This window comes from Thalia democratica, chromosome 3, assembly GCF_965202585.1.
Source record: "Thalia democratica chromosome 3, ktThaDemo2.hap1.1, whole genome shotgun sequence".
Classification (NCBI taxonomy): domain Eukaryota; kingdom Metazoa; phylum Chordata; class Thaliacea; order Salpida; family Salpidae; genus Thalia; species Thalia democratica.
In genome coordinates this window covers 47323693-47350307 of record NC_139167.1, presented here as the reverse complement: position 1 = coordinate 47350307, position 26615 = coordinate 47323693, and the positions used below count along the sequence as shown (strand labels likewise).

The window sequence follows — 26615 nt, the reverse complement described above, 5'->3', positions numbered from 1 at the left end:
CTTTTCTTTTTTATAATTTTTAGCTCAAAAAATTTTAGTAAGTTAAAAAAAAATCATGCTTTATTTAACGGCTACAAATAGTGTAATTATACTCCTGGAAAATTGCAAGTGTTGTACAAAAACAAATAAAACAAAAAACGATTTATTGCTTTAACTTAATAATATATAAATTTATCAACAAAAAAGAGGAAAAAGCCTCCATTAATATTTGTTTAGTTTTGTGTTTTATAATTAAAAACATTTAAAGTGTTAGATTTAAAAATAAGAATTTAACTATTAACTTAGATACTTGCTTACGCAAGTATCTAAGTAATAACCATAGAATAAAATTCTTTACTAACAATACAAAATCTATAAAAGTGTTTTTATAAAAAGTATACATTTATAGTAGTTGGAGTAAGGAAGCAATCATAAACTATAATTAAGTCAGAAAATGATAAAAATGTTTTAAAAAGTTACATTTGTGCTGGAGTGATAAGACTTCATAATATTCAAACAAAAACCTTCAAGGTTATCGCAAACAGCCATTTCTTAATAAATAGGTCGAAAGATTTAGTGAATTAGAAAAAAGCGATATTTCAGAAGTATTTTATTATTCTTGCATTTGTTCTTTAATAATTATAGAGAAATTCATGTCAATCGTGAAGTGTTGAAACTTAATTAGACGTACTTTAGCTTAAAAAAACTTTAGATATCATGTTTAACATTTGAGGGAAATAACCTTTAAATAGTAAGAATAATGTCAAAATATACAGGTACACAGTATGATTCCAATTCACAAAAATAGTTTTTTTTGTACAGGTGTTGGAGTAGGGGTTTTAATCATACAATGTTCAACTGTTAAATATTTCAATATCATTGTTCAGATAATTAAAAAAATCAATTCCATGTTTAAAATTAAGACCTTTGGGGTATGATAGTTTTTATAAGTTGTAAAAGATTATCTAACCTATCAGAGACTTTAGTAATTACTTAGGTCCTAGGATGGTGTTTCACCAAAATTAAGCTGAAATTATATTTTATTTAACATCTTTTCAACCATAATTTTAGGCTAAAAATTTATATTATATATTTGCATAAATAGAACTAAACTTGTTTATCATTAAATGATGAAACTTAAATATTTAATTGCTTTTATTTTAAAATATAAAATGATTATACCAATACAATAATTCATTAAGATATTGTAGAAAAATTGATTAAATTTTTAGTTGATAACAATCAAATTAAATTCTTACTATGTATTTATAAAACTGTTTAAAACAAAGTATCTTTTTAGATTAAACATATTAGGTTTAATACATTGACTTATAGCCTAGAATTATTGTTAAAAAAGACATCAAATATAATATAATTTCAGCTTGATATTGGTGCTTCATCATCCTAGGACCTAGGTAATTGCCGACAATTTTTATGGCTTAACAAAACTTTAAGTAATTCCTGAGACATAGCAATCAAAGTTAGTAAGTTGAAATGTTTAATTGGCTATAGAAAAATTCAAATTCTTTACTAAGAAAAATTTTGTCTTTGACTGATAATTTTTTTTTGTATTTGTGTAGACCAATGGGTTTCAATCTTGCAAAGTTCAGCTGAGAGAGTATTTTAAGCTGTCATTATGACTTTTAAGCCTTTATGAAAAATTAATTCAATTTGGGAAGATAATAAAAAAGTTCATAAAAATAATAAATCTAAAAAAAAAAGAAATGTATTAATTAACACAAATCTACAACTAAAGCTAGGCAATACTTAAAATAATTACTATTGAAAAATAAGTTAAATATTTACAGTAGTTTTTTAAAGAAATTAAGAAGTTTTTAACTTTACCTGGTAAAAAATGTATTATCTTAACCTATATTTGCTTACTAAGATATTATTTTTAAATAGTACAATGACTGTTAAGCAACCAGATGGAGCCTGGAATGATAATTACAATTTAAAGTTAGTTTCAGATGGATTAAGGAGACCAGAAACTATTAATCACTATGCTGATGCTTTTCAACACTTGGAAAATATTTCTGAAGATGTATTTAAAAGGTTTAATAGTTTTTTGAATTTATGTAACAAAACAAAAAACAAAATTTTGGTTTAATGTTTACTATTAAAAGTTAGATGTGTAATTAAGCATAATTTTATAGAAGTAGGTTATGGATTTTTACTTACTTTTATCTATTTTTTACAACACTTTAGACTTTTTTTTTTCAAATATTAAAACCAGATTATTAAGTAAATAGAATTCTTACAAAAAAAAAATTCAGTCATCATTTACTTGTTTTTGTGATTAAATTGTAGCTAAGTCTAATGAAATAAGATACCTATCAAGAAAAAAATAAATTCAGATAAAAGTTTTAGAAAAATTTTAGAAAAGGACCTTTTAGCAGATATAATTTATTTTAAAAACACACTACATTTTTGTTTTCCAACACTGTTTTTACTTTTTGAAATTTCATTCAGAAATATGTATGCATATTGTAAGTATACTATTTTACACGCAATTGTATAATTTTGGGGAACACATAAGCATTTAATATGTAACTATTTCAAAGTGACCTAGTAACTTAACATTAATAAAAGATTAATTTAGAATTTTTTTGAATATGCAACCAAAAAGCCAATACTCTACAAAGTTTAACTCTACAAAAGGAACTTGTTTTTGAAAAATAGTTTTTAAAATATTTGTTTAATATGTTTAAATAATAATTTTATCAAAACTTTTTTAATTTAAATTGAAAAAACACATTTGGTTTAAAATTAAGTGTTAATTATTACGTGTTATAAACAGAGGTCAAGAGTTTAAAAGTTAAGAATAGGATGATTTAAGATAAGGATAGATACAAAAGTTAGGTTTATCCTTGCACTCCTAGTTAAAAAATTTAAAATATAAAAGATATAAAATATAAATATAAAATATAAAAAGTTTAAAAGATTAAAAAGTGACTATCTGTTAAAATCTATTAGCAACTAGTTTGATCACTTGTTGTATATTAAGCATTTGCTTTAAAGATGTTTTTTCTAATAATGATACAACATTTAAAACATACACAATACTAAGTATGTATAGTTATTTCCTTTAAACCAAAAAATTTAAAACTTTAAAGATATAAAAACTAATGGTTTGTTTCTAATCTAAGTTTTTAAGCCACACTGATTTGTTTACAAGTAGAATATTATGAATGTCTAAAGAAATATTTTTAAGATAGTTTTTAAACAAAATATAAGTAGACAACAAATCATTTGTTAAGTAAAAAATAAAAAAAAACTATATTTTTACCTTTGATTATAAATACATATCCATATATAAAAAACAACAGTATTTTATACAGTGTAATTAAAACATAATAACAAAACTAAAAATTTTTCATAAACTTTTAAATTATTTCAAAATGATTCTGTATTTTAGCTCTTTATTCAGCCTCTCTTGACTTGTTATTTTTAACAAAAAGTAAAGTATATTTCTACAAATACTAGCTTCAAGTCAAATAAATTAAATTATAATTTAAACTTAAGAATCTTAACTTTACAGAATTTCAGAGCGTAGTAAAGAAAATAGAAATCAGCTACAAAAATTTCAAGTACGCATACAGAATGTAATTGAAAAAATAAATCATTTAAAAGACTGTAAGAAACAAATACCTGTTTTTTCTGCTGCCAAATATCCAGCTCTTAAAGAATTAGAAAACTTTCGTTCACTATTTTCTGGTAAATAAATTTTATTGGTTGAAAATGTTATTAAAAGTAACAAAAGTTATTAAAAAATATCCAACAAAAATCATAATTGTTTTGATATGTTTTTGAATCTAATTTTAGTATTATTTTACTTATATTAATACTATCAAATTTCATTTAAACTAAATAATTTGTCTGAAATTTAGTTTTTTAAAACTTGCATTTAGTTTTTTTGTAACAATAAATATACAAAGTTTTTTATTTCTAAATCATAAAACTTTATTTTCAAAGTTAAGCATTCCAAAAATTTAGTAAAAACTAAAATTTTATTGAATTTTATTATTATTGTAATTCTAGTACTACACAAAATAATTGTTATATCTTTTTAAGTACATTAATCTGCCACCTAGGTATGCCCAGCCGGTATAGTACAAACTTTTTAGCTGAAAAACGCTGTGTTCAAATTGTAAACTAATTTATAAAAAAAAACGAACCTTTAAATAGCAAAACAAAAGTATTATACTGTATTAAGTTTAAATAAATTAAAACTAAAAAAACCAGAAAGTAAGTTACAAACCTACAAATTGTATATTGATTCAAACATATTACAGTTTATTTATTTAACAAAAATAACGAACAGTACAGTTTAATTTTGCTAACCCCAAAATTAAAGTATAGGAATAAAAGTACTTGGAAAGTCATACAAAATTAAGATAAAAGAAAATAATTAACAGTGCAATTAACATTTACATACCAAATGGTTGAAACATAAATGTAAAATGCTTATAAACATAAAAAACAGAATTTAGATAAACAAGAATTGTGAAGCTTGCAATTGACATTTACACACTCCATGATTGCAACATAAATGTAAAAAGCGTATTAAAAACAATATTAACAAAATCACTATACTATGATAGTATATAAACGTATACTATGAGCACCTCACCATTTATTCTTTACTGTTGTGTGTATTACTAAAACAACCAGTTGAAATACAAAATTGCTAAATAATAAGTAAGCAGGAGTTAAGTTTTATAACCCTAAACTAACTTTTTTGAATAAACACAACTTAATTAAAACATGATTAATGTTTTATAAATCTTTATTTATTTAAAATTAGTAATTATTTATATGTATTATGTAATTTTTAAAGATACAAGGAAATACAAGATAGATTAAAAGTTTTGTGGGTTGAATAAAAATACATAAATAAATATAATAACAATATAATAATAAATTTGGGAACGGGTCAAAATTGCACAAAAACAAAATTGCACAAGGGGACTAAATTGCACAAAGTTCCTTTTTCACAAAGAAAAACTAAAAAATATAATAATTAAAGAATTAAAAAAGTCCAACCCATGCAAAAATGTCTTTGTGCAATTTAGTCACCTCGTGCAAAAGTATCTTTGTGCAATTTTTCCCCTCGTGCAAATTTGAAACCTACCCATAATATTTACATATAAATACATATATTAAATAAATACTCAAAAGTTTTTCTGGAGGATTTTGCTTTAATAGTCATTTGTACACTTTAGTGACTTTTAACATGTTTGAATTAGAGCTAATATAGGTAATTAAAGACCAAAATTTTCTAGGTACGTACTTTTTCGCTGTGTTCAAAGTGGCAGGTTACTGTAATATTTAAAAAATTTAAATTAATTTTATAAAATACTAACAGTTTGTTTATGCTATATTACAGAAATTCACATCATAATTTGAAATAGTAGGCAATTTTAAAATAGTAAATTTATTTAATAATGTTATTGAAATTTATTTATTTTTAAATTGATATGTAAAAGTGTTATATTAGCATAAAGTTTATAAAAAGTAAGTTATTAAAAACTTTTGTAGATTCATTAAAAATGTTTTTATATATAATTTTAGGTGAAGGTGTTCGATATTTATTTATAAAAAATTTGTATATACAAAATTATCTTTAACAAAATTATTCTATTAGTTTTTGATAAAAAAATTTTACATTAAAACATTAACTTATGGGTAATTTTAAAGTATGCAAACGTCTTGCCCATACCAAAATGACATGTTTTATTAAATCACTATACTATTATATTAGGAAAAGGGTTTTAAATATTACTTTTTTAAGGCTGTAAAGTTTTTCATTTTAATTGAAATTTGCTTTTGTTTATTCATTCAACAGAAGAAATGAGCAGTTTTACCATAGTTTTTACCCTTAAGTATATGCTTGTTGGTTAAAATAAAATTTATTTTAAAAAATAAATAAAATCTATGAAGTTTTATTTGGATAAACATATTAAGAAATCTATATGTTGCACCGAGAAAATTAAATTATATTATGTTTTAAGCCTTCTACTGTAAAGAAAAATATAATTGTATGCAAGTTTTAAACTAAAAACTAATGTAATTAATAAACAAAGTACATACTTATATGTGACATTAAATTTGTTAAATGTTTTTGTAGGTCCTTCAAAAACTAAAGATAAGTTAATTTTTATAAAATGTTAAGCAAAAATACATAAAAAACATCAAAAAAAAAAGTTTTTAGTTACATACTTCAATATTACTTTTAATACTTAGCCATTAAAATATGTTTTTTGCTGTGCGTAAAGTTGAATTGAGCGTTTATGTTTAATAATTTCCTATGGTTATCAGTAACTTGTATTTTACTACTGAGTATTTTTGCTTATTTTTTATGAAGTTTTTTTCAATAAATCTTTTATAAAAGTAATAACATTGGCTTAAAAACTTTAGCTTTCTAAACAAAACATAAATTAAATTACATATCGATTTGACTTTAATTACCTTAATTACTTGAGTAATTATTTTCTTTTATTTTTCATTTACTTTGGAGTTGTTTCAAATACATCTTTTTTGCTTTAGTTCCTATCCAGTATATTATCCAGTTAACTTGTTATTACTTGTTTAAATTTGAGTAAAATTAAGAATTAGTTATCCTTGTTTTTACTTATTACATTTATTTTTGATTTATTTAGTTTAAGTGTATAGCTATTTATTAGTATTTTTAATTGTTTTAAATTCAGTTCTACCGTTTTGTAAACAGTTTCATTTATTTACTACAAATAAAGAATGAGATCATTTTTGCCTCTAGATTTGGAAACGAGTTTAAGGGATGTTAGTCGTAAGTATCATAAACTTAAAACTGCAAATAATGTATTCACAGAAGAGAGCTTGAAGGGAAAACAGCAGTTTTACAGTGTGAGTTCGAAATTTTTTATTTTTTATTTTTTTGATATTAAAATTATGTAAGTTTTAATTTAGACAGTTCAAATTCTTATAAAAAAATTATTGAAGCATGTCTTAAAGTTAGCTTGAAATTCAAAAAATTGAAATTGTACCAGAGAACTAATTTATAAGATTAGGATATAAAAAAACATTGATAAACTTTTATGAAAAGATAAAATTCACAATAACTCAGAATTTGAAATCTCAGAATTTGAATCAAAGCTTTTATAACTCTAAAATAATTTCTGTATTGTATTAACGGTTATTACTACAGTCTCACTATATCCATTAACTAAAAATTTTAAACAAACTTTGTGTTTTCTTTGTTTTACATGTTCAAAAAATTGTTTATCATTTTCAACATAAAGGTTCCCCAGTCAACAGAAACTTCTTCATTAGATGATAATGAAGGTCTCGGCGGCTTGCCTCAAAATTGCCAATCTGTCAGCTCATTACTTTTGTTTAATACAATGGAAAATCCGTAAGTTTTTTAGTAGTTATAAAAAATATTTTAAAATTTAAATTTATAAAAGATGATGACATTTCTTTTAATAAAACATTCTAAACATCATTATTTTTTATTACGAAATTGACTATCTAGCCTTTCAATTTAGTTTGTTAACAAAATCTTGGTTTGATTTTTTCCAGTTGTCAAAATATAAATATATCTTGAATTAAGTATAATTTTTCTAAGTTAAATTAAAAGCAAGTAGTTTTTTTATGCAAAATTAAAAGTACTAAACATAAGATAAACAATTATTATACTATAATATTCGTATTATAATATTCAGTGCATTTTAATGTTACTCATTTTTAATCATAAAGTAAAGTCTATTAGGAATTTGTATCGTTTAACATTATTAATATACTAAAAATAAAAAAGTCATAAGTTTTTTAATTACGAGTTTTTTAAAATTACATTACCAGTTAAAATAAATGTTGCTAACTTGTTTATAAAATTCAAGTAGCTTTAGCCAACTTGTTAGAAATAGAAAATACTACGTTGTTTATTATTAAATAAAAGTAAAAGTTAGTAACAAGATCTAACATTTTTTGAAAACGATGAGTATGTATTAAAAATATTGCTAATACAATGTTGATACTATAAGTTTTACAGTTATAAGAACTTTTTATGAGTGTTACAAAAATAAACATTTTCATCAAAAAATAATCCTAGTATAAAATATGCTTTTTATCAATTGAGTTCTTAAAAACTTAACTTTGCTCAAACTTAAATGGCTTATTTTTTGATTATTTCAAAATACTTATTTATTTTGTAAGTATTTAATTATAAAACAGATATAAAAAGTACTCAATTTTCGATCCGCTCGGTGGAACTACCAAGGTGCGTCAAGCAGTTAAGAGCGAGGAAGACGGTGAAGCTCTAGGGGAAGCACCTAACTCGATACTGAACAGGGAAGGTATGGAGCAGCGAAGATCTGAAAACTTGTTGTTCTTGCCAGGCATTGAAGAGGTGCCAGAAATAGATGTTCCATTGAATTTACCTGAGCTTGACGGTTAGTATGACTGTTTTATTAATTAGAAAGGCAACAAGATAGAGTAAAGTAAATTAAATGTCGCTTTAACTGTATTAAACTAATGAGCATTTAATAACTTAAACGTATAAAGGAATTTACATGTTTTTTATACACATAAATTTATCGATTTTTAAATTAAAGTATAATTTTCAAGATATTTTTAAATAGTACAAGAATTTTAATAATGTTTGATATATTACCAACGACCATTTTATAAAAAAAGGTTTAAACTAGTTTGAATACCTCAAAAAGTATTAAATTTTACTAAATATTTTTATAACATTTCCAGTCTATCGATTTTCTCCTTAAAGTTATGAAATTTATTTAAAAGCAGCTAATTTATTTTTATTAGATTCATCTTAACTAAGACTCCGCAAATAAATTGACTTTTAAAATCTATTTAAAATGTTCAATTTAAACTTTTTTCATATTTGCTTAGGGGGCTTCCGTTACTTAATTTTTTTTTGTAGTTACCTTTGTAGTATTTGTCATTACTTTGTTGGCAAGTTAAATATAAAAATCAAATTAATTGAAGATTATTTAGATCTGTAGTAAACATTAACAGTAATTAGAATTTAAGTTAAGCTTTCCTAATTGAAATGGTGTTATCAAAATATAATTACTTTATCTTTTTGTTGTAAAAAAATATTTTATGGGTAGTATTTGCCAAAAAAAAACTGTAGGTGTCGCGGTGGACATCAACTACTTGGCAAATTCCCAGCCGAACCAAACTGCAGGTGAAATCGGTGATGGAATCGCTCCTTCCCTCCTCAATTCCCTTCCGGATCTTCCTGACATCCAGCCATCTTCTCTCGACGAACCTCCGCCTCCATCGTCCGAAGTTCCTCTTGAAATTCAACCTCCTCCGAGCCAGCAACCACCTCCACCCGCAGGAATTCCTCCGCCGCCTGCAGGTTCTTTTCAATACAGTACTTGACTTTTTTATAACTTGTTGTGATGTCTAAATTCAATAAAAAGTCTTGTTTTAGTTACTTTAAGCTCTATTTTAGTACATAGCTGTGTTTCTTCTGTTTTTTTTATAACAGTAGTATTTTTTACAATCAATAGTTTTATAAAATCTATCTAGAAAAATAAGCTACAGGCGTAAATTTATATTCATTTAACATTTAACCCAACATGATAACTATGAACATGATAACACATCAAATTTATAATAAGTGCAAACTATTTTGCAGCAATACCACCCCCGCCCCCGCCTCCTCCCGTTTCAATTCCTCCTCCTCCGCCGCCCGCCGCACCCGCCGCACCCATCGCGCCCCCTCCCGCCCCCAACGCTGAAAAGAGTTCCGGCGATTCGGGCAGAGGCGACTTGCTGGCGGCTATCAGAAACACCGGCGGCTTCTCCAAAGCTAAACTGAAGTCGAGCAAAGAAAAGAGGAAGGAAAGTAAGAAGAAAAAGGTGCGGATTCGGATTGTTATATAACTTAGTTAAGTTAGCAAGCAAACTATACGTTTAAAATATGCGTACTTAATTGTATAAAAATAATCGTTTTTATGATAACAGTAAAATTTACGATTATTTAGTTCTGGCTGAACTTTTATTTTATAAGCTTTTTAAAGAAGATAGCTGTTATAAAACATACTGGATCTGACAGATATAGATACTATATTAAAATCGAACGTAGGTTAGTATAAAGATATTTACTTATTAATTTTTAAAGAAATTTGTAGAACTGATGGATATCATCTATTCAATTAAGGTTGATTTAAAGAATGTTTTTTGCAACCGAAACTTTTCATATGAGTACTTATTGGAAAGCACTAATTAAGAAACAGTATAGAAGTTATAGGATAGAAATTCGTTTAGATAAGTGATAAAAGATTATCCTAGTTTTAACTAAAAAAATTCTATTGCTATTTTTTACTTACAAAGCTGAAATCTAAGTTAAACAAAGTTAAAATTTAAATTATTTTCTACTATAAACATTGGTTCTAAAATATTATACTTGGACATGTTTGAGAACTATGAATTGCAAACCAAACAAAGTTTGTTTAAATATTTTATCGTTTCAAAGGAGGAAGGAACTTCGAAGTCTTCAGGAGGAGGAGACTTGATGAGTGATCTCGCCAACAAATTGTCGAGAAGAAGAGCAGGCGTCGCCGGTTCAGGTTAATTTTTTTTTCCAAAATCACAGGGGGTGATAAACTTTTGTACAGGTTGATCTCATTTTGTCAACTTTTAATTCAGCTACCAGTTGCTTTTTACCGATGGTTAAGTTTAAGATTTTATTTTCAAAGCAATGTTTTACTCAAAAAAAAGAAGATCATCAGTAAATAATAAATGTTTATTCTGTTAAAATCTATTTGAATAAGATTTTATTAATAACTTAGGATATCCTTTCTGGAGTAAAACATTATTTTGAAAATAAATTCTTAAAGTATCTGAAGTTATATTATTTTCCTTAGCGGTAATTCGAGATCTTTAGTTTTATATATAAAAACTGTTATAATTCATTGCGAAATTTTTCATTTATTAACAACAGCACATATATTTCATAAAAACAAAAAAAGTTTTTTAATCATCAGCTGTAGGTTCGAAATGAATTGCACATTGCTAACAATTAATACAAAGTTATATAAAAAAAAGCACTGTGACTAAAAAAACGACCTAAAGCGCAAAAACATTGACTTTAGAATAACTTGGGAGGTGATGAAAAGAGCACAGCTTAAAGCAGATAATAATAAACCTGTTTGTATGCGTAGAAAAAGGAGGAGTGAATTCATATCGTCTTGTCGACATATAAAAAAGATCCTCTTAAAATCAATAAATTTTAAAGTATTTAATGTAATAGTCACTTATTTGTAGTTTTGTGAGTTTGGTTGTTTTTATAGAACAGGGGTCGGCAAACTGTGGCCCGCGGGCCAAATGCGGCCCTCGAAGGGTAAATCTGCGGCCCGCGAGCACGTTTATTTTTTGAATGGAATGCGGCCCGCGGAAGAAAATTTTGTGGCCCGCGAGCATGTAAACGTGGCCCGCTGATCAAAATAAAATTTTCAGTTAAACTTATTTTGGTTTTTTGTTTAATTTAATAATTTCGTTTTAACTCCCTGTATAACATTTTAAAACAATTAAAAAACTTTACAGTATCAGCTTAAAAGTGTAAAAAAAGACAGATTAGCAATTCACCAGGTTTTTTCTCAGTTTCATCATAACTTTCTTACAACAGCAAGTTTAGGTATTGTTTACATGTTTTTAAAAACTCAGTTTCTTTTATAGATGTTTTATTACTAAAAGTTATATTTGAGTGTGCACAAAAACATTTAAAAAACATTTAGTAAGAAAAAAGGTTTATTTTATTTTAATTTTTACACATTTTGATTTTTTTATAAGTTTTTTTGAGCACTTTAAATTAACTCCTATGCACACAAATGTACAAAGATGCTCATATTTTAATCGGCATACTGACAATTCCGAACCCGCGATCATTTCCCACCCGATCAAATCCCATCCGCGCACAATTCCCACTCAAAAATATTTTCAACTTTCTTTATTCATTCCTTTATTTTCTAATATTTTTGTTTTATTTTTATTTATTATTAATTTATGTCTTACTATCACTTTTACCCCTAACCCTTGGTTGGTAAGCGGTTCTCGGATTTGATCGGGTGGGAAATGATCGCGGGTTGGAAATGAGCGACGTTTTAAACGACGTTTTATTTAATACTCAAATTAGATTAAGTTTAGTTAATTCATAGTTATCTAAAATTGTTGTTTATACATGAAGTATCTTGGTGTGTAAAGACACATTTAAAACAATACATGATATAAATTAAAATATTTTTTGGTAGGTATACATTTTAATTTTTTAATCAATGTTTTTTTGACAAACTAAGTTAATTTTTATGCCCTAATATACACAGTTACTGTTTTTTTGAACTAGCTTTTTAATACAAACTAAATTTAGAGATGGTAAATTTATAAGGTTTGTAGATTGTTAATCAAAATAGTTCAAATTCAAGCTAATAAGCAACTAAACATTGCCACACACTTAAATTATGAGTATCTGTAGATTTCAAATCTTAAGTCAATTTAGTCATTTTCTCAGTTTTTGGTTTAAATAAATATTTGTATACTAAAATATTAGGCTAGTTTTAGGTGTTTTAGGCTGTTTTTTTTTGCTTTATGAGTGGCAAATTAAATTTATGGAGATGTATGTTTTGTTCAAATTACAGTGTTGGTTTGAATTATGATATATGTGAAACTTTAAGCCTTGCAGCTGATAAAATTTGAAGTAAGTATTATTTGTATTAATTGTAAACATATAGGTGTGAACAATTATTGTTGCTAAAAAACTTGAATTCCGGAAAAGCTTGGAATTTAAAAATTTATGCTTAAACATTCTGGAAAAACCTTGAATTTGAGAATTTGTAAAAAAAACTCGAATTTTAAACAATTTTTACGTGTAAAGTAACGAAATTTCTATTTCACACAAAAAATTTACTATATAGATACTTTTTTTGAACACATTAAAAGTAGCTTAACAGTATCTATTTAGTATTGCTATATTACTAAACACAGTTTTTTTTAATACATGTAATTTAATTTTATACCAAAAAGAAGCAGAAAATTATACTTTCAAAAACTTTATGTAAGTGCATTGCATCTTTGCTTTTAAAACGCCCTTACCTATTGTTGTGCATTGGAACTAAACCTAGAAACTTTTCTAAAATATCAAAGTCAGTAAAAACACCTATAATAAAAACTCTAAGATGAGCAATATTTGTTGTACCAGTTCTCTCATCTTAACATATTGATTAAAGTTCTAATTTGATTTATGCTGCTTTATAATCTTTAGAGATTTACTAAACACAACTTTTTGTTGTCATTGAAGAAATAAACAAAAATATTTTACTACCGCCAACATAAATTCTTAAAACAGTTTTTAATTCTAAACGGTATCTTCTTTTTAGTAATTATTTTTCCTACTTTATAATTTGCTTTAGCAGTTTTTTCTGATCAGTCTGTAGTTACTGAATATAATCATTTGCTTTGTTGAAACTGACTATAGCTATTTTTATTTTATTTTTTCGCAATAACTCTTAATTAACGTTTTTAGTTTTTATAGCTTGTCTTATATTTCACATTTACTTTTTAAATACAACATCTCTATTGCAGATAAATAGTTGCTATAAAAATCAACAAAAAGTTAAGTTTTTCTACTTTATTAATAGCTTAATAAATTTTTAAATTTTGTTAAAAATGTTTAAGAAACGTAATTGTCCATTCAAACTGACTTATGATATTATTTTTGCTATATATCTAATTCACTGTTAATAAACTTCGTTATTTCTTTGTTTTGTGACTTTATTTTAAAACGGGTTGCTAAACATACAGTCTAGTTAAATTTGAAAAATTCAAACTAGCTTAAACCTGTTTGAGACATTTATAAGAAACTCAGGTAAACTTTTATTTCAAACACTTTAAATAAATCTTCGAATTCTCAGAACAGTTTTTATGACTGTAGTGTAGTTTACTAACTGTATTTTTTTCTAGTCTATTTATACATTGTGTACTTTTTATACTGATGATATTTTAGTTGAAATGAGCTTAATTAACTACAAGTGTTTGCACTTTTTAAAGTGGAAACCATTTTAAAAGCTATTTAGTTACTGATAAGGTACTTTATTAGAGTATTCGAGCATTAATTATGTTTAAAAAAGGACACAGTTAATTAAGACTTAAGTATATTTGTCAATGTAAATTTTACTCCAATAAATATTTAAAATTAAAGTAGGCATTCTAAGTGTAGCTAAATATCATTAAAACTAATAAAGTGAAAATAAGTAAAAATTTCTTTAATGTAACTAAAACAAAAACCAAAAGATTATTCAAATGTCACTAAAACTAAAACTGCGGCCCGCGAAGATTTTGGAAACTTGAAATTTGGCCCGCGAGCACCAACTGCCTGCCGACCCCTGGTATAGAATATAGATGGAAGATTAATTTTTGCACTGAAAATGTGTACTTTACAAAGTTTCATAACTATGTCACAGTGTTTTTTGTATAACTTTTGTGTTAATGTATAGCAAAGTGCAATTCATTTCAAACCTACAGCTAATGATTGAAAACAATTTTATTGTTTTTATGAAACACATGTACTGCTGTTTTTAAATTCCAAATTTCGCAATGAATTATTTGAAAGCCCTTCAAGTGGGCTCTCAGGAAGGTGACTTAGTTTATATAATCACATTATTTTCTAAAAACAGTTATATGTTTAAATTGTTATCTTAAAAGATAAAAGTTTTACAATTATTAATTTTAATAAGTTTTTGAGAATAAAAAAAGTTCATTTTGAAATTTATAAGTTAATCAGCCAGCAAAAGTATTTTAATTACAAACTTTTTTCTCAAACACATTTTTAAAAATTATTTCTAGTTTTTTATTCTAATTACTGTTAATGAAATGTTAAAGTTTTGTAACTTTTATTTCGTAAAAAATATTTATTTCAAAAAAGAACGTCTGTACTTTTCCTTAAACTTAGGCCTTAAATTTTTTTTTTAATTTTTTACGCAGAAATAGCGTAATAGCTTAAAAAGAAGAATTTTTTTTCGATAACTTTGACAATGATTTTTTTTTCATACTTTTGTAACATAAACTATTTACAAAACTGATATAATCTTAAAAGTTATTTAAATTTTATATTTTATATACAATTAGTTTGTTTTATTACTAAAAGTTCTAAATAGAAGCTAATGTATTTTTTAATCAAATGTTATCACTAAAAGTTTTTAACTAACATTTTATAAGTAAGGACATATAAGTTATGCTGTAGATTTTTTTTTATTTTTAGTGAAATATTCGAAGAAAAAACAAACTTAATATTTTGATTTTAGCAAACTTTGTATAGTTATTTTAGTATGTAGAAAGTACCCATTTGAAAATATATTGAACTAAAATTTTACTTTTACAATTTGTTATAATTGATCGATAGGATCAATAAAGTAAGATTAAACCAAATTTAGTAATTTTATATTAAAATATTCTGTTTAAGTTTTCTGATGTGTATAATTTTACTAGTTCCTAAACAATCAAGTTACAAATTCAAAAGTATTTGTATAATTTAACAGAACTTTTTTTTAATGTAATTTTTATTGTTTTATTAGATGAGTTTAAACATAATTAACTTTTTATAAATGAGCTTTAAGTTTTGTTTAACTTTATAAGTTTTAAATTTACATAGCAACTGAAATCGTGTATTGATTTTTAGCTAATGGTAATAAAACAGTTTTGGTTAAATTATAAGATAGATTACGTTTTTTTAAACTTTACTTTGTAAATAAGTTCAAGCTTCACAGGTTTAATGTAGACAAATAAGTAATTATTATGTACTAAAGGGGTGGCTAAGTATTAAAATTTTTATTATATTTGCATAAAGGTTCATCCTCTAGAAATGCTCCTAGCAGTGGTGGAGGAGTTTTTGATAAAATATCTGATATGATACCCACAATTCCTGAAAACGCCAGCGACAATGAAGACCATGACAGCGATGATTGGAGCGATTGAAGCTCATCACGAAATAACTACTAATATTACTGCAATCAATTCATTAACACCTTTTGTATAATCTCTACAATTTTAAGATTATTTTTAAATTGAAGCCACTATTTTAGAGTTTGCCAATTTATAGTCCCATAATACAAAAAAGTTTTTATCCTAAGATATTTGCAATTAAATAATGTAATATTTTTTTTAGCAATATATTTGAAATTGAAAATTTATATATTATAAATTGTTTTAAACTAATTGCTTTATGAAAGCAAATTACTAGTCTTCATATTTATAGAAAAATTTAAACTAGACAGGATTAATAATTTTTTACACGAATGTGGTAATTTTTTTTAACATAAGTTCTTAACTTTTTTTTTTTAGTTTGCAATACATCTAGTTATTTTAAACTTAACTTTTAGCGAAAAGACAAAAAAATAGTTTTTTTTCAGAGGGTAGTTATAATAGTTCAAAGAGGTATAATTTATTTTGTTGATTTTCTTCTAAGAATAAATAACTGAATACTAAACTTACTTAAAATGAAATTTGAAGTATAAATATAATTAATAATTTTAATTTATTTACAATTTTATATATTAAAAGCTTTAAATTTATCTTAAGATATTTTTAATTAAGGTTTCCCTAATAAGCCACTAACTAAGTCTTAAGTATATTGTTATTTTTTAGTAAAAATTATTTGCTTGCAATCACACTTTATTGAAAAAGTTATATTCAGTATAGCGGCTGTATTTATCATTTTGTATTAATTTTTTTTTTCATTCATCGTACTATTTTTTTTATTTTACTGATATTAAATACATCAGCATAGTTAAATCTAAAAAAGCTGTACCTAGCGGTCAATTAAAAAAGCATTTTTTGAAAAACTAGTCTTTTCTATTCCTTAAGCAAGTTATTTTCTTTATTAATTTAAAAGCTTTAAAATACAATTTAAAAAACTTATGCAGAATAAATTATGTATTTTATGCATTTAACTTGAAAACTGTTTAAAAAGTGTTTTAACGATTTCTTTTTACTACTCACATAATTAAAATCGAAACTCTTTTTAATATTAAAAAGTAAAGCTCTATTAATTAGTTTGAAACTTAACGATTATTAATTTTTTCTGTAGTAAGTTATTCTCTTAAACATTCAGTCAAAAAGCCTGTTCTATTTGAAGAAATACAGTTAACTTAGTAGTTTAAGAATTTATAGCTGTTAGTTCCTTTTTATTCGGGGTTTAGAACAAATAATAATTGTTCTACCATTAACGATTAAAAATAACTAAATTTCAATAGATTTATATATAGACTTAAAACTTTTCGAATCGTATCTTCAAATTTTTGTAAAAAATATGTAAACAGTTTTGAATATTGTTAAAGTATTCAGTTTAAATTAGTTAATTATAAAGGGTTATAAAAAACAAGCAATTCAAACTAAAGTTATAACGAAAGTTAGTTAATATAATGTCAATAGAGCTATCACTACATTTGCGGATACTTGTGTGTTTAATTTCGGTCTTCTTTACGATGAGAATCAATTCAAAACTATTAAGCTTACCTTGAGCACACCTCTTAAGAACTTTGAAATTTTTATCAATGTTTGAGTTTTGATATGGTATACATGGCAAAGCAATCTAAATAGTGTTTTCCTTTGTGATCACCAACTCTTTGAAATGTTTGACGCGATATCTCTCCAATGTAGGAGATACTCTGGTCTACAGAGTCGATATTAATTATCTTTCAATCTAGCTCGTCCTATACTTTTGAAAATATTTACTTCAAACTTTCTTAGAAAGTTCTTTTTATTATTGTTGCCAAAAAACCTGGAATCCTATAAAACTGTGGAAAAACATCAAATTTGAAACAGTTAAAGATTTTTCAAATTTTGTTTTTAAGTTTTGAGAATTCTAAAATGCGTAACCAAACGAGTACGAAGTTTCGCGAAATTTGACTCAAGTTCAATTTTTAAAATTTATAATGTCTCTTGAAAAAATGACGGTTGACAGAATTAAATTTTAGTAATAAAGTTAAAATATCTTTAAATGACAGTTTAATATAAGACCTGATATTGTAGGCCATAAATAACAACTAAATAAAAAAAATTACTAGAGTTTTACAAAGGTTAACTAAAATTTGATTTAAAACGTTAATCCTGGACAGGACGTTAAATGTGGTGTGCGACTCGATAGCCAAAGGGTTCTTCGTGCACAAGGTCCTAGGTCAATACATTCTTAGCGTTTTTGTTTTTTTGTCGTTTAATAAACTAGTAGTAGTTATCTAATTAAAAGAAACAGCAATGTTGGTCTATTATTATTTACAAATTGAATTTTTAACTTAATTTCAAACTAAAGATAATTATTAATCTATTTATGTAAAGGTTTTTCAAACTGTATTTCATAATCGTCAGCAACACGAAAAAGTTGTCGCCCCCTTCATAAATTAATAGTTACTTACCCATTTACTTATTGCCCCTTACTATTTACTTCCCTTAATATGCAATGTCGCTAAAAGGAACGGTTTTGCCTAATTTTTGAAACCCTGATGTAGGTTAGACAAATTTCAATAGTTAGTAAAAGTTGTGGATGTAAGTTTACAATTTAATAAAAAGTAGTGATACTTTAAAGGGGTATTAAAAAAAGTCGATTTTTGTTAGTCGGAAGTCGATAAATAGTAAGAGGTTGAAAGGGAGAGGGGCAGTTTTAAATTTTTATCAGTTATTTAATTTTCACTTTAAGCTAGCTATTTTACTAATTTTAGCTTGCTATTGAGTTCTCTTAAAACTACCCTTAAGTAAGGTTTAAACAAAAAAATTCATTTTGCTCATGTAAAATAAAATATCAAGTTATCTGCTCGCTACTTAATTATAGACTGTATAAATTGATTACAGTTTAATAGTTCATTTTAAAGTTAGTAGTAAACTAAATTTTTGTTTGTCTATAAAATAAGTTTTGTTTCTGTTATAATAGATAAACATGCAGTTTAAACCTAAATAGTACGTTTTACATTATTTAAAAATTTGTCACAATTTATTGCTTTTTAAAGTGTTATGCAATGTTTAAGATATTAATTATCAAACTTTTTAACTAAATAGTTTAATAATTTGGTTGTGTAATTTACAAAAAAAAACTTATGTTAGCTTATTTATATTGATATTAAGTTATAGTAATAAGTTTTAATGAAAAAATGCTTTTTTCAGTTAAGTTAAGGTATGTTAGTTTAGATGTAAGTAAAAATTTTTTTTTTATCTTACTGTTTAAGTATTTTATCTTGTTTTTATTACTGTAAAAAAAAGTAATAAACAGTCTTGACAAGGGTATGAATATTAAGTACCAAGTAAACAAAACCAAAGATTATAAGTAAGTGAGTTGTTTATTAAACGGTATCAAAAAATTAGCACTAAAATAGTTCAGTTCAAGGATCTGGTGTACAAAAAACCTTTCAGTTAAAGAGTCGTACACAACGGATACAGTTTATTATCTTGTCCATGACTTAATATTTGTTTCTACAATAGAATTTTTTTAACTACCAAATGTTAATTAGTTTTTTTTACAGTTCTGTACGTTTGAAAATGATCAAAGGTCTAAAAACATTAATTTAAAAATATTTTAGTGCTGTAGTTGTACAAAATTGGTTGAAATTAAATTTTTATTGTTATATTTCAATTATAAAAAACAAAAATATATTTATTTCAAAGCGCTCATTGTTTAATTTTTATGACCCTCGTTAGAAAAAGTTTAGATATTTAAAAAAAAATAAGTTTACGTCATTAATAGTACATATTCATAACTTTTATAAATAATACAATTTTTAAAGCTAAAATAATTTTCAAAACTAAACTAATTTTTAAATACATAGATAATAAATAATACAACAACATTTTGTTTTATTCTTGACCGCTAAAATAAACTTTATTTTAAATTCGCTCTAAGCTTTTTAATTATGAACATTGCTGTTTTTAATACCTTTGAAAATTGCAGTATCTTTTTAATAGACTCTTTAATTGCTTATTATTTAGTCGTCGATAGCTAACGTGTATACAGTTAGTATAACAAAAGCATCTGTATTATAACTTAAACGATAATTAAAATGGCGAATTTAAGCCTAATAAAGTCATTAAACAAATTGACAAATTTACTTGACTTTGTTGGAAAAGAGCAGGAAATTAAATACAACGTTGTCAAGGAAATTGGCAGGGGAACGTACGGTAACGTCTATGAATGCCTGGATACTTCAACAAGCCAGCACGTTGCTATCAAGGCTGTCGAACACAAACACGCAACTGTAGAGCTGAGAGCTTTCAAAAATTTACAAAACGCTGATGGAAAGTGTTTTTATTTAATTGAGTTACTTAGATGTTTCACGAACAATACTTTGGCTCTCCTGATTTACCTGATTTACGGACCTAATCTGAGAGAAGCCATTGCTGTTAATAAGAAACCGTTCAATTTGCAGGAGGTTAGAATCATGGCAAAACAATTGATTGAAGCTACGAATTTTCCTCACAAAAATGCATTGATTCATAGCTATATCAAACCAGAAAATATATTATTAAATAGGTTAGTCTGAAGGAAAACAAAAAGGATTCTTCTTGCTGTTCTTAAAAAAAGTTTATTTCTAATAACATAAAACCATTTGAAAAAAGATTTTGTATCTTAACAAAAAGATAAAAATTTATTATGCTTTGTACTACTTAGCATTGTATAAAATATACTATCTATAGTAAAATATGTATATTTAATCAAAAATAATTAAACAGATTTTACTACGACCGGACAAAATTACTTTTTTACTTGGTACCTGAAATCAAGTTGTGCGACCTCGGCTCTGTTTATTTGGAGAAGGAGTTCGAAAACATCGTCATAACCACACTACCGTACCGCGCTCCCGACGTCACAATGGGTCACAAGGTGGGGTATCAGTGCGGTGTTTGGTCGATCGGCTGCACTTTGTTCGAGCTTTTCAAGGGAAAGATACTTTTCGATGCGGACAATGTTCAGGACTTGTTGAGACTGATCCACTTGAAGATTGCTCCGTTCACCGGTGACGAAGCTAAGATGATAAATCTTTAACTTTCTGAAGACGGGAACAAGGTGAATATTTTAAATGAGAATGCGCTGGCTAAGATGAAGGACAAAGCAAAAAAGATGCCGTTCTACTTTGATTTAAATGACAAAGGAGAAAAGATTTTTTTGGAACTCCTAGATCAGATGTTAGACCTGAATCAATTGACAAGGGTTAAATTAAAAGACTTATCTTGAAACTGAGTATAAATAGTATTTTTTGATGCATAATTTTTTAGTTTTTCTTTTTTGTGTGTGACCTACATATAAAAAAGTGAAATTTGTGTTTATTTCTTAAACAACTTCTAATTTAGTTTTTTTGGGTACTTTAACGTTTTACTTTTACCCAGTTGCATTTGTATGAGTTATTGTGATAGAAAATCTTGTCGTGTTATAATAAATTATGTTGATTTGTAGTAAAAAACAAGATTTGCTAAAATTTAGTAAGTTCTAGGAAGTTGATTGTTTTAACTAGCTCCCATATTTTTATTTACCCTTTTCAGACAAAATTCTTTATTCCATTTGTGTCTATCTCATATCAGATAAGACTCTACATCTCGATTTTACAAACTTTTCAACTTGCCTGAACTAAAAAATGTAAGACGTATTTTTAACTGTGTATTCAAACGGCTTCTTTTATACTGCAACATTATTTTATATGATATCCGAAAAGTATTGAATAAGAATGTGTTTACATTATAACTAGTTTTAACAAGTTTTGTGATTTTTTAGAACCTGAATGGAATAACTAAAGTCTTACTAAAACCTAAAATCTTACTAAACCCTAAAACTTACTAAAACTTAAAAACTTACTAAAACCTAAAAACTTACTAAAATCTCAAACCTTACTAAAACCTAAAACCTTACTAAAACCTAAAAACTTACTAAAACCTAAAAATTTACTAAAACCTAAAAACTTACTAAAACCTAAAATCTTAGCCTAAAATCTTATTAAACCTAAAAACTTACTAAAACCTAAACACTTAAATCTTACTTAAAATCTTATGCAATCTTATAATCTTCCGAATTTTTTCGTTAATAAAGACAGCTGCTAAAGTCTATCAACCTGTTAAACTATTACTTGCAAGCTTTTTGTGTTATGGTCATCGACATAAAAAGTTTCTGACAGCCATTAGTCGCAAGTAAATAGTGAAACTTTCGAATGATCACAGTTTCTTTCTAATAAATTCAACATTTTTTATTTAAAAGTTTAGCAAATTAGCAAAAATAAGTCTAAACGATTTAGTGAATAAACTAAGCTAAACTTTTATATATATTTATTTTATTTTTATTATTTCAGGAGTCTCACTGGAAACCGAAAACCAACAAAATCACGCTCCTGAGCTACAGTAAAACAAAAACACTTATTTAGTAAAGTGGTAATGATAACGCTATGAAATATTTATTTACGAAACAAGTGAAGTACACGCTACTATTTTTTTAATATCCAATGCTTTAAACTAAACCAAATCGTTATATCAAATATATTACAAACCTAGAAAATAGTTTGAGTTTTATTTTGCTTTGTGATAAAATCAATGTAGTTAAAATCATTTTGACTGCAATTTAATAAGATTATACAAAACAAAGTTGTTTTTCTTTGAAATATAAAATTTATCAATTTTTAAAAATATTAAAGCTAATTAATAATTCTAACGTTAAAGGACAAAAACCGTAAAGGTTTAAAAAGTAATGGCAAGTCAGATAAAAATATAAACTGTGTTAAAATTGTTGGTATGCTGTGTCAGTACGAATTGATGTTTTTATTTTGCTATTATCAGTTTTAGTTTTATTAATGGTTAAAATTTATTATTAAAAGAACTACTTGCTAAACGTTTGTTAAAAAGATCCTAACGAAACAACTTAGTTGGAATATTTAATAATAACAGCAATTTCCACCTTTCTTAACTGTTAATACAAAAACTATTTAACACACTCCTAAGCATAACTTATATAGCTTCAAATTTAATAACTGATTATTTTACGTTAATATTAGACACAAAGTTTTTAGAAGTACAACAAATTAAACTTATTAATTTCTATAGAATAATCAATGTACAATTTTTCATAGAACTATAAGTTTATTGATTAATGCTTTTCGATTTACTCCATTTTACAATGTGAGTAATTAACATATACTGTAATTACTAACAGTTATTGGTCTATAGTAATTATGGCTTATGTTTTTCATTTAATATTGTAAACACATATTTTTTTTTCCTATTTTTATTTTTTAAAGCAGTAAATATTTTTTACAGAACTCCGTGAATCAGTGTTAATTAATTGACATATGGAAACGTATGTCAGTGATTTAAAGAAATATCCTGTGAAATTTTTTTCTAAAAGATTCGTCTACTTTTTAATGAGCTTGTAAGTAAAAAAAACAATTTTTTTTTGTTTAATTTGTTTTTTTACTAATATGCTTGGAACTTAAGTTTTTTATTCACAACATTATCGTAAAATAAGCACAATAATTAAAGAAAATCAACTATGTAAAATTTTAATATTTAAAAAACAATAAAAGTTTTCAGCTTTATAGTTTCTTAAGTATAAATTTACAAACTTAGAAGTCAAATGCTAATAAATTTTTGTACTTATTAAGATTGTCAGTTATAACAATTAAAAATAAAATTTAATTAATTTGATATTATATGTTATTAGAATCAGATGTGTCAAAACTGACAATCCCATACGAGAAAAATATTATACATTAAAAACTTCAAATTAAGTAAGTTTAAATACATTTGTATTTACATACGAAGTATTAAAATATAATAAGAGCAAATGTACAAAAGTTTTACCCTTATTTTAAATATAATTTATTACATACAATTAGTTTAATTAATAACGATTCTGATTATTTACATCGCAATTTTATAACACACATTCAAAGTAGATAAAAATAAAATTAGTAAACTGTTCATTACTTTAGTTTTATTTCTATCTTTTATAGAAAATTCTTGACAACCTTTACCAGGAATTTCTTTATTTGCAATGTTGTGGCCGCGTGTAAACTTATTAAAAAAGTTGAGCCGTTATAAACGAAGTTTTAACTTTATATATATTTTTTTAATTACACTTGTTTGCACTTCATTCTTCAACATTAGACGCATGTCCAGTCCGTCAAAGTTTAAAAACTCTAAACATTTAAACGGTTAAAAATACAAAAATAAAAGTCAACTATGAATTAAGTTTTTATTTTTTTTATCAAAGTTTTTTTTATTTACTAAGGTAATAATTGTTTTGTTTTTAGAAAAACAGGGAAACTTTTTTTTAATTTTTAGTTATGATTTATTAAAAACTTAAATAGTTCTTACTAGATTCTATTTAAATAAGATTTTATTATTCAAATTAGGATCCGTTTGATTTATTTCAAACGAGTGAATCATTGTTTCAATAATACAATTTAAAAATTGGAAATAATTGTTCTCCTTATTTTTCTCCTAATTATCAAGTCGATAACTTTTATTGTAATCTCTAAAAAGTACAAAATGTTTTTTATTCAACAAATACTCGAAAAAGCATTAAAAACTCTTTGTATTAGTTTTTTGGTCTTTTATATAGCATAATTATTTTTTGTGTTTAATTTTTATACATTATTGGTTTATTTTACTTCATACTAACTTTGTATTTTTGAATTTTAATTTACATAAACAAAGTACTAATTTATTTATTAAGAAATTAATCCAAAAACATAATCGAAAACACTTAAAAACAAAAAACGTTGAAAAAAACGAAACATTTTGCAACTGTAGAACAAAAAATAAATGTCCCCTCAATAACAAATGCTTAAACTTAAAATGTCATATATAAAGCGATAATCAGATCAGAAAACAAAAAAAATATTTGGGCTCAACGGGTGGCACTTTTAATAAAAGATGATACAACCATATCAGTGATTTAAAAACTACAAAGAAAACGGCATAGAAGTATAAAAATAAATCTGGAAACTTAAAAGAAACTAAATATTTCAAACTAGAAAAAATCGCGATTGCCATAGCCTACAGAAGGGATAACTTAAATAAACGAAACGAACTCTTCTATTCCTGCCCCCACTTCAATAAACTAAACTTCGAAACTTAAGTCTTAAGTTGTTCGTAATACTACTAATAACTACTTTTTTATTTAAGCAATGTTTATTTTGAAAAGTCACCAGAAGAAAAAAAGAAGCCTACATCTAGGTTCTTATTATTATTATTATTATTATTATTATTATTATTATTATTATTATTATTATTATTATTATTATTATTATTATTATTATTATTATTATTATTATTATTATTATTATTATTATTATTATTATTATTATTATTATTATTATTATTATTATTATTATTATTATTATTATTATTATTATTATTACTATTACTATTACTATTACTATTACTATTACTATTACTATTACTATTACTATTACTATTACTATTACTATTACTATTACTATTACTATTATTATTATTATTATTATTATTATTATTATTATTATTATTATTATTATTATTATTATTATTATTATTATTATTATTATTATTATTATTATTATTATTATTATTATTATTATTATTATTATTATTATTATTATTATTATTATTATTATTATTATTATTATTTTGATTTAGAAACTCAATTCTAACTTAAATTCAACCTTAAGATTAAAATTTAATTTGTTTTGTTTTTTAATATTTTATTTCATTAAATGTTTAAATACCATTTTCCATGATTGTTGAGTACATTTTTAGATCTTTTACATAAGCACTGACGACGTCTTTCACCGAAGCTAAGTTTTCATAATAAAGTCTTGGAAGAATAAAAAATAAATGAACAAAGTGTTTATTCAATAACCTTATAAGTTTAGTGTGTAACTGAAATCCAGATTTTTTTATTAATTTTTTTAATAATATGTAGCAAAAAAAAAAAAGTGTTGTATCTAAAAATATTCTAGTGTATATGGTTTATTTGTTTTAAACCACTAATTATATCTAAAATAAGTTTTTTAGATTAAAAGCGAAATGTAAGAAAAAGTTATATATAAAAAAAGTTATCAAAAATAATTTCTTTTTTTAATTTTTTAGTTGCCCTTTAGTTCAAAGTGAAAAATTATGTATTATATAGATACTGATTAAATAATGCGACAATTTTTACAAACAAGATGTGTTTATTAACTTTATTACTTAAATAAAGTTTATATTTTATGTTAAAAACATTGTCTATTTGTTTTTAAATAAAATTTGTTCAAGTTTTTGTATTTTAAAACTTTAATAATGAAAGTTCAATAAACTTTTATAAACTCTAATTATTTTTCTGTGATGTTAAAGCACAGCAAATGTTTTTGTTGTTCATCATAAATAATAGTTAATTATAATATTTAATGTATTACTAATACTATACGTCGTGTATTATAAATAAGCGCTATAGATTTGTTGATATAAATACAAATTTATGTTATAATATTTTGATTAATAGTCCTTGATAAGACGTTAAAAGGTATCCGTGTTGTACGACTTGATAACCGAAAGATTTTTTTGTGCACCAGGCACCAGGTTGTAAGAACAAATATTTTGAGCGTCTTTTTTTGTCGTAAAATAAACTATAATAAAAAAATAAATAAATAATAGTA

The 26615-nt window shown here is 24.7% G+C and overlaps 2 protein-coding genes across 2 annotated transcripts; both read left to right on the top strand.

The window, feature by feature from the left end:
* Positions 1–1879: 1879 nt before the first annotated feature.
* LOC145831619 (WASH complex subunit 1-like) lies at positions 1880–16505 on the top strand. The gene is made up of 9 exons (XM_082938926.1): positions 1880–2034; positions 3521–3696; positions 6758–6864; positions 7260–7372; positions 8191–8408; positions 9113–9343; positions 9626–9849; positions 10466–10559; positions 15827–16505. Exons 1-9 carry the CDS (start codon positions 1889–1891, stop codon positions 15952–15954), a joined length of 1437 nt encoding a protein of 478 aa, XP_082795052.1. The 5' UTR covers positions 1880–1888; the 3' UTR covers positions 15955–16505.
* A 3516-nt stretch (positions 16506–20021) lies between these two features.
* On the top strand, positions 20022–21004 carry LOC145832323 (uncharacterized). Its single transcript, XM_082939640.1, has 2 exons — positions 20022–20491; positions 20692–21004. The coding sequence occupies exons 1-2, from the start codon at positions 20022–20024 to the stop codon at positions 21002–21004; spliced, it is 783 nt and encodes a 260-aa protein (XP_082795766.1).
* Positions 21005–26615: the final 5611 nt, after the last annotated feature.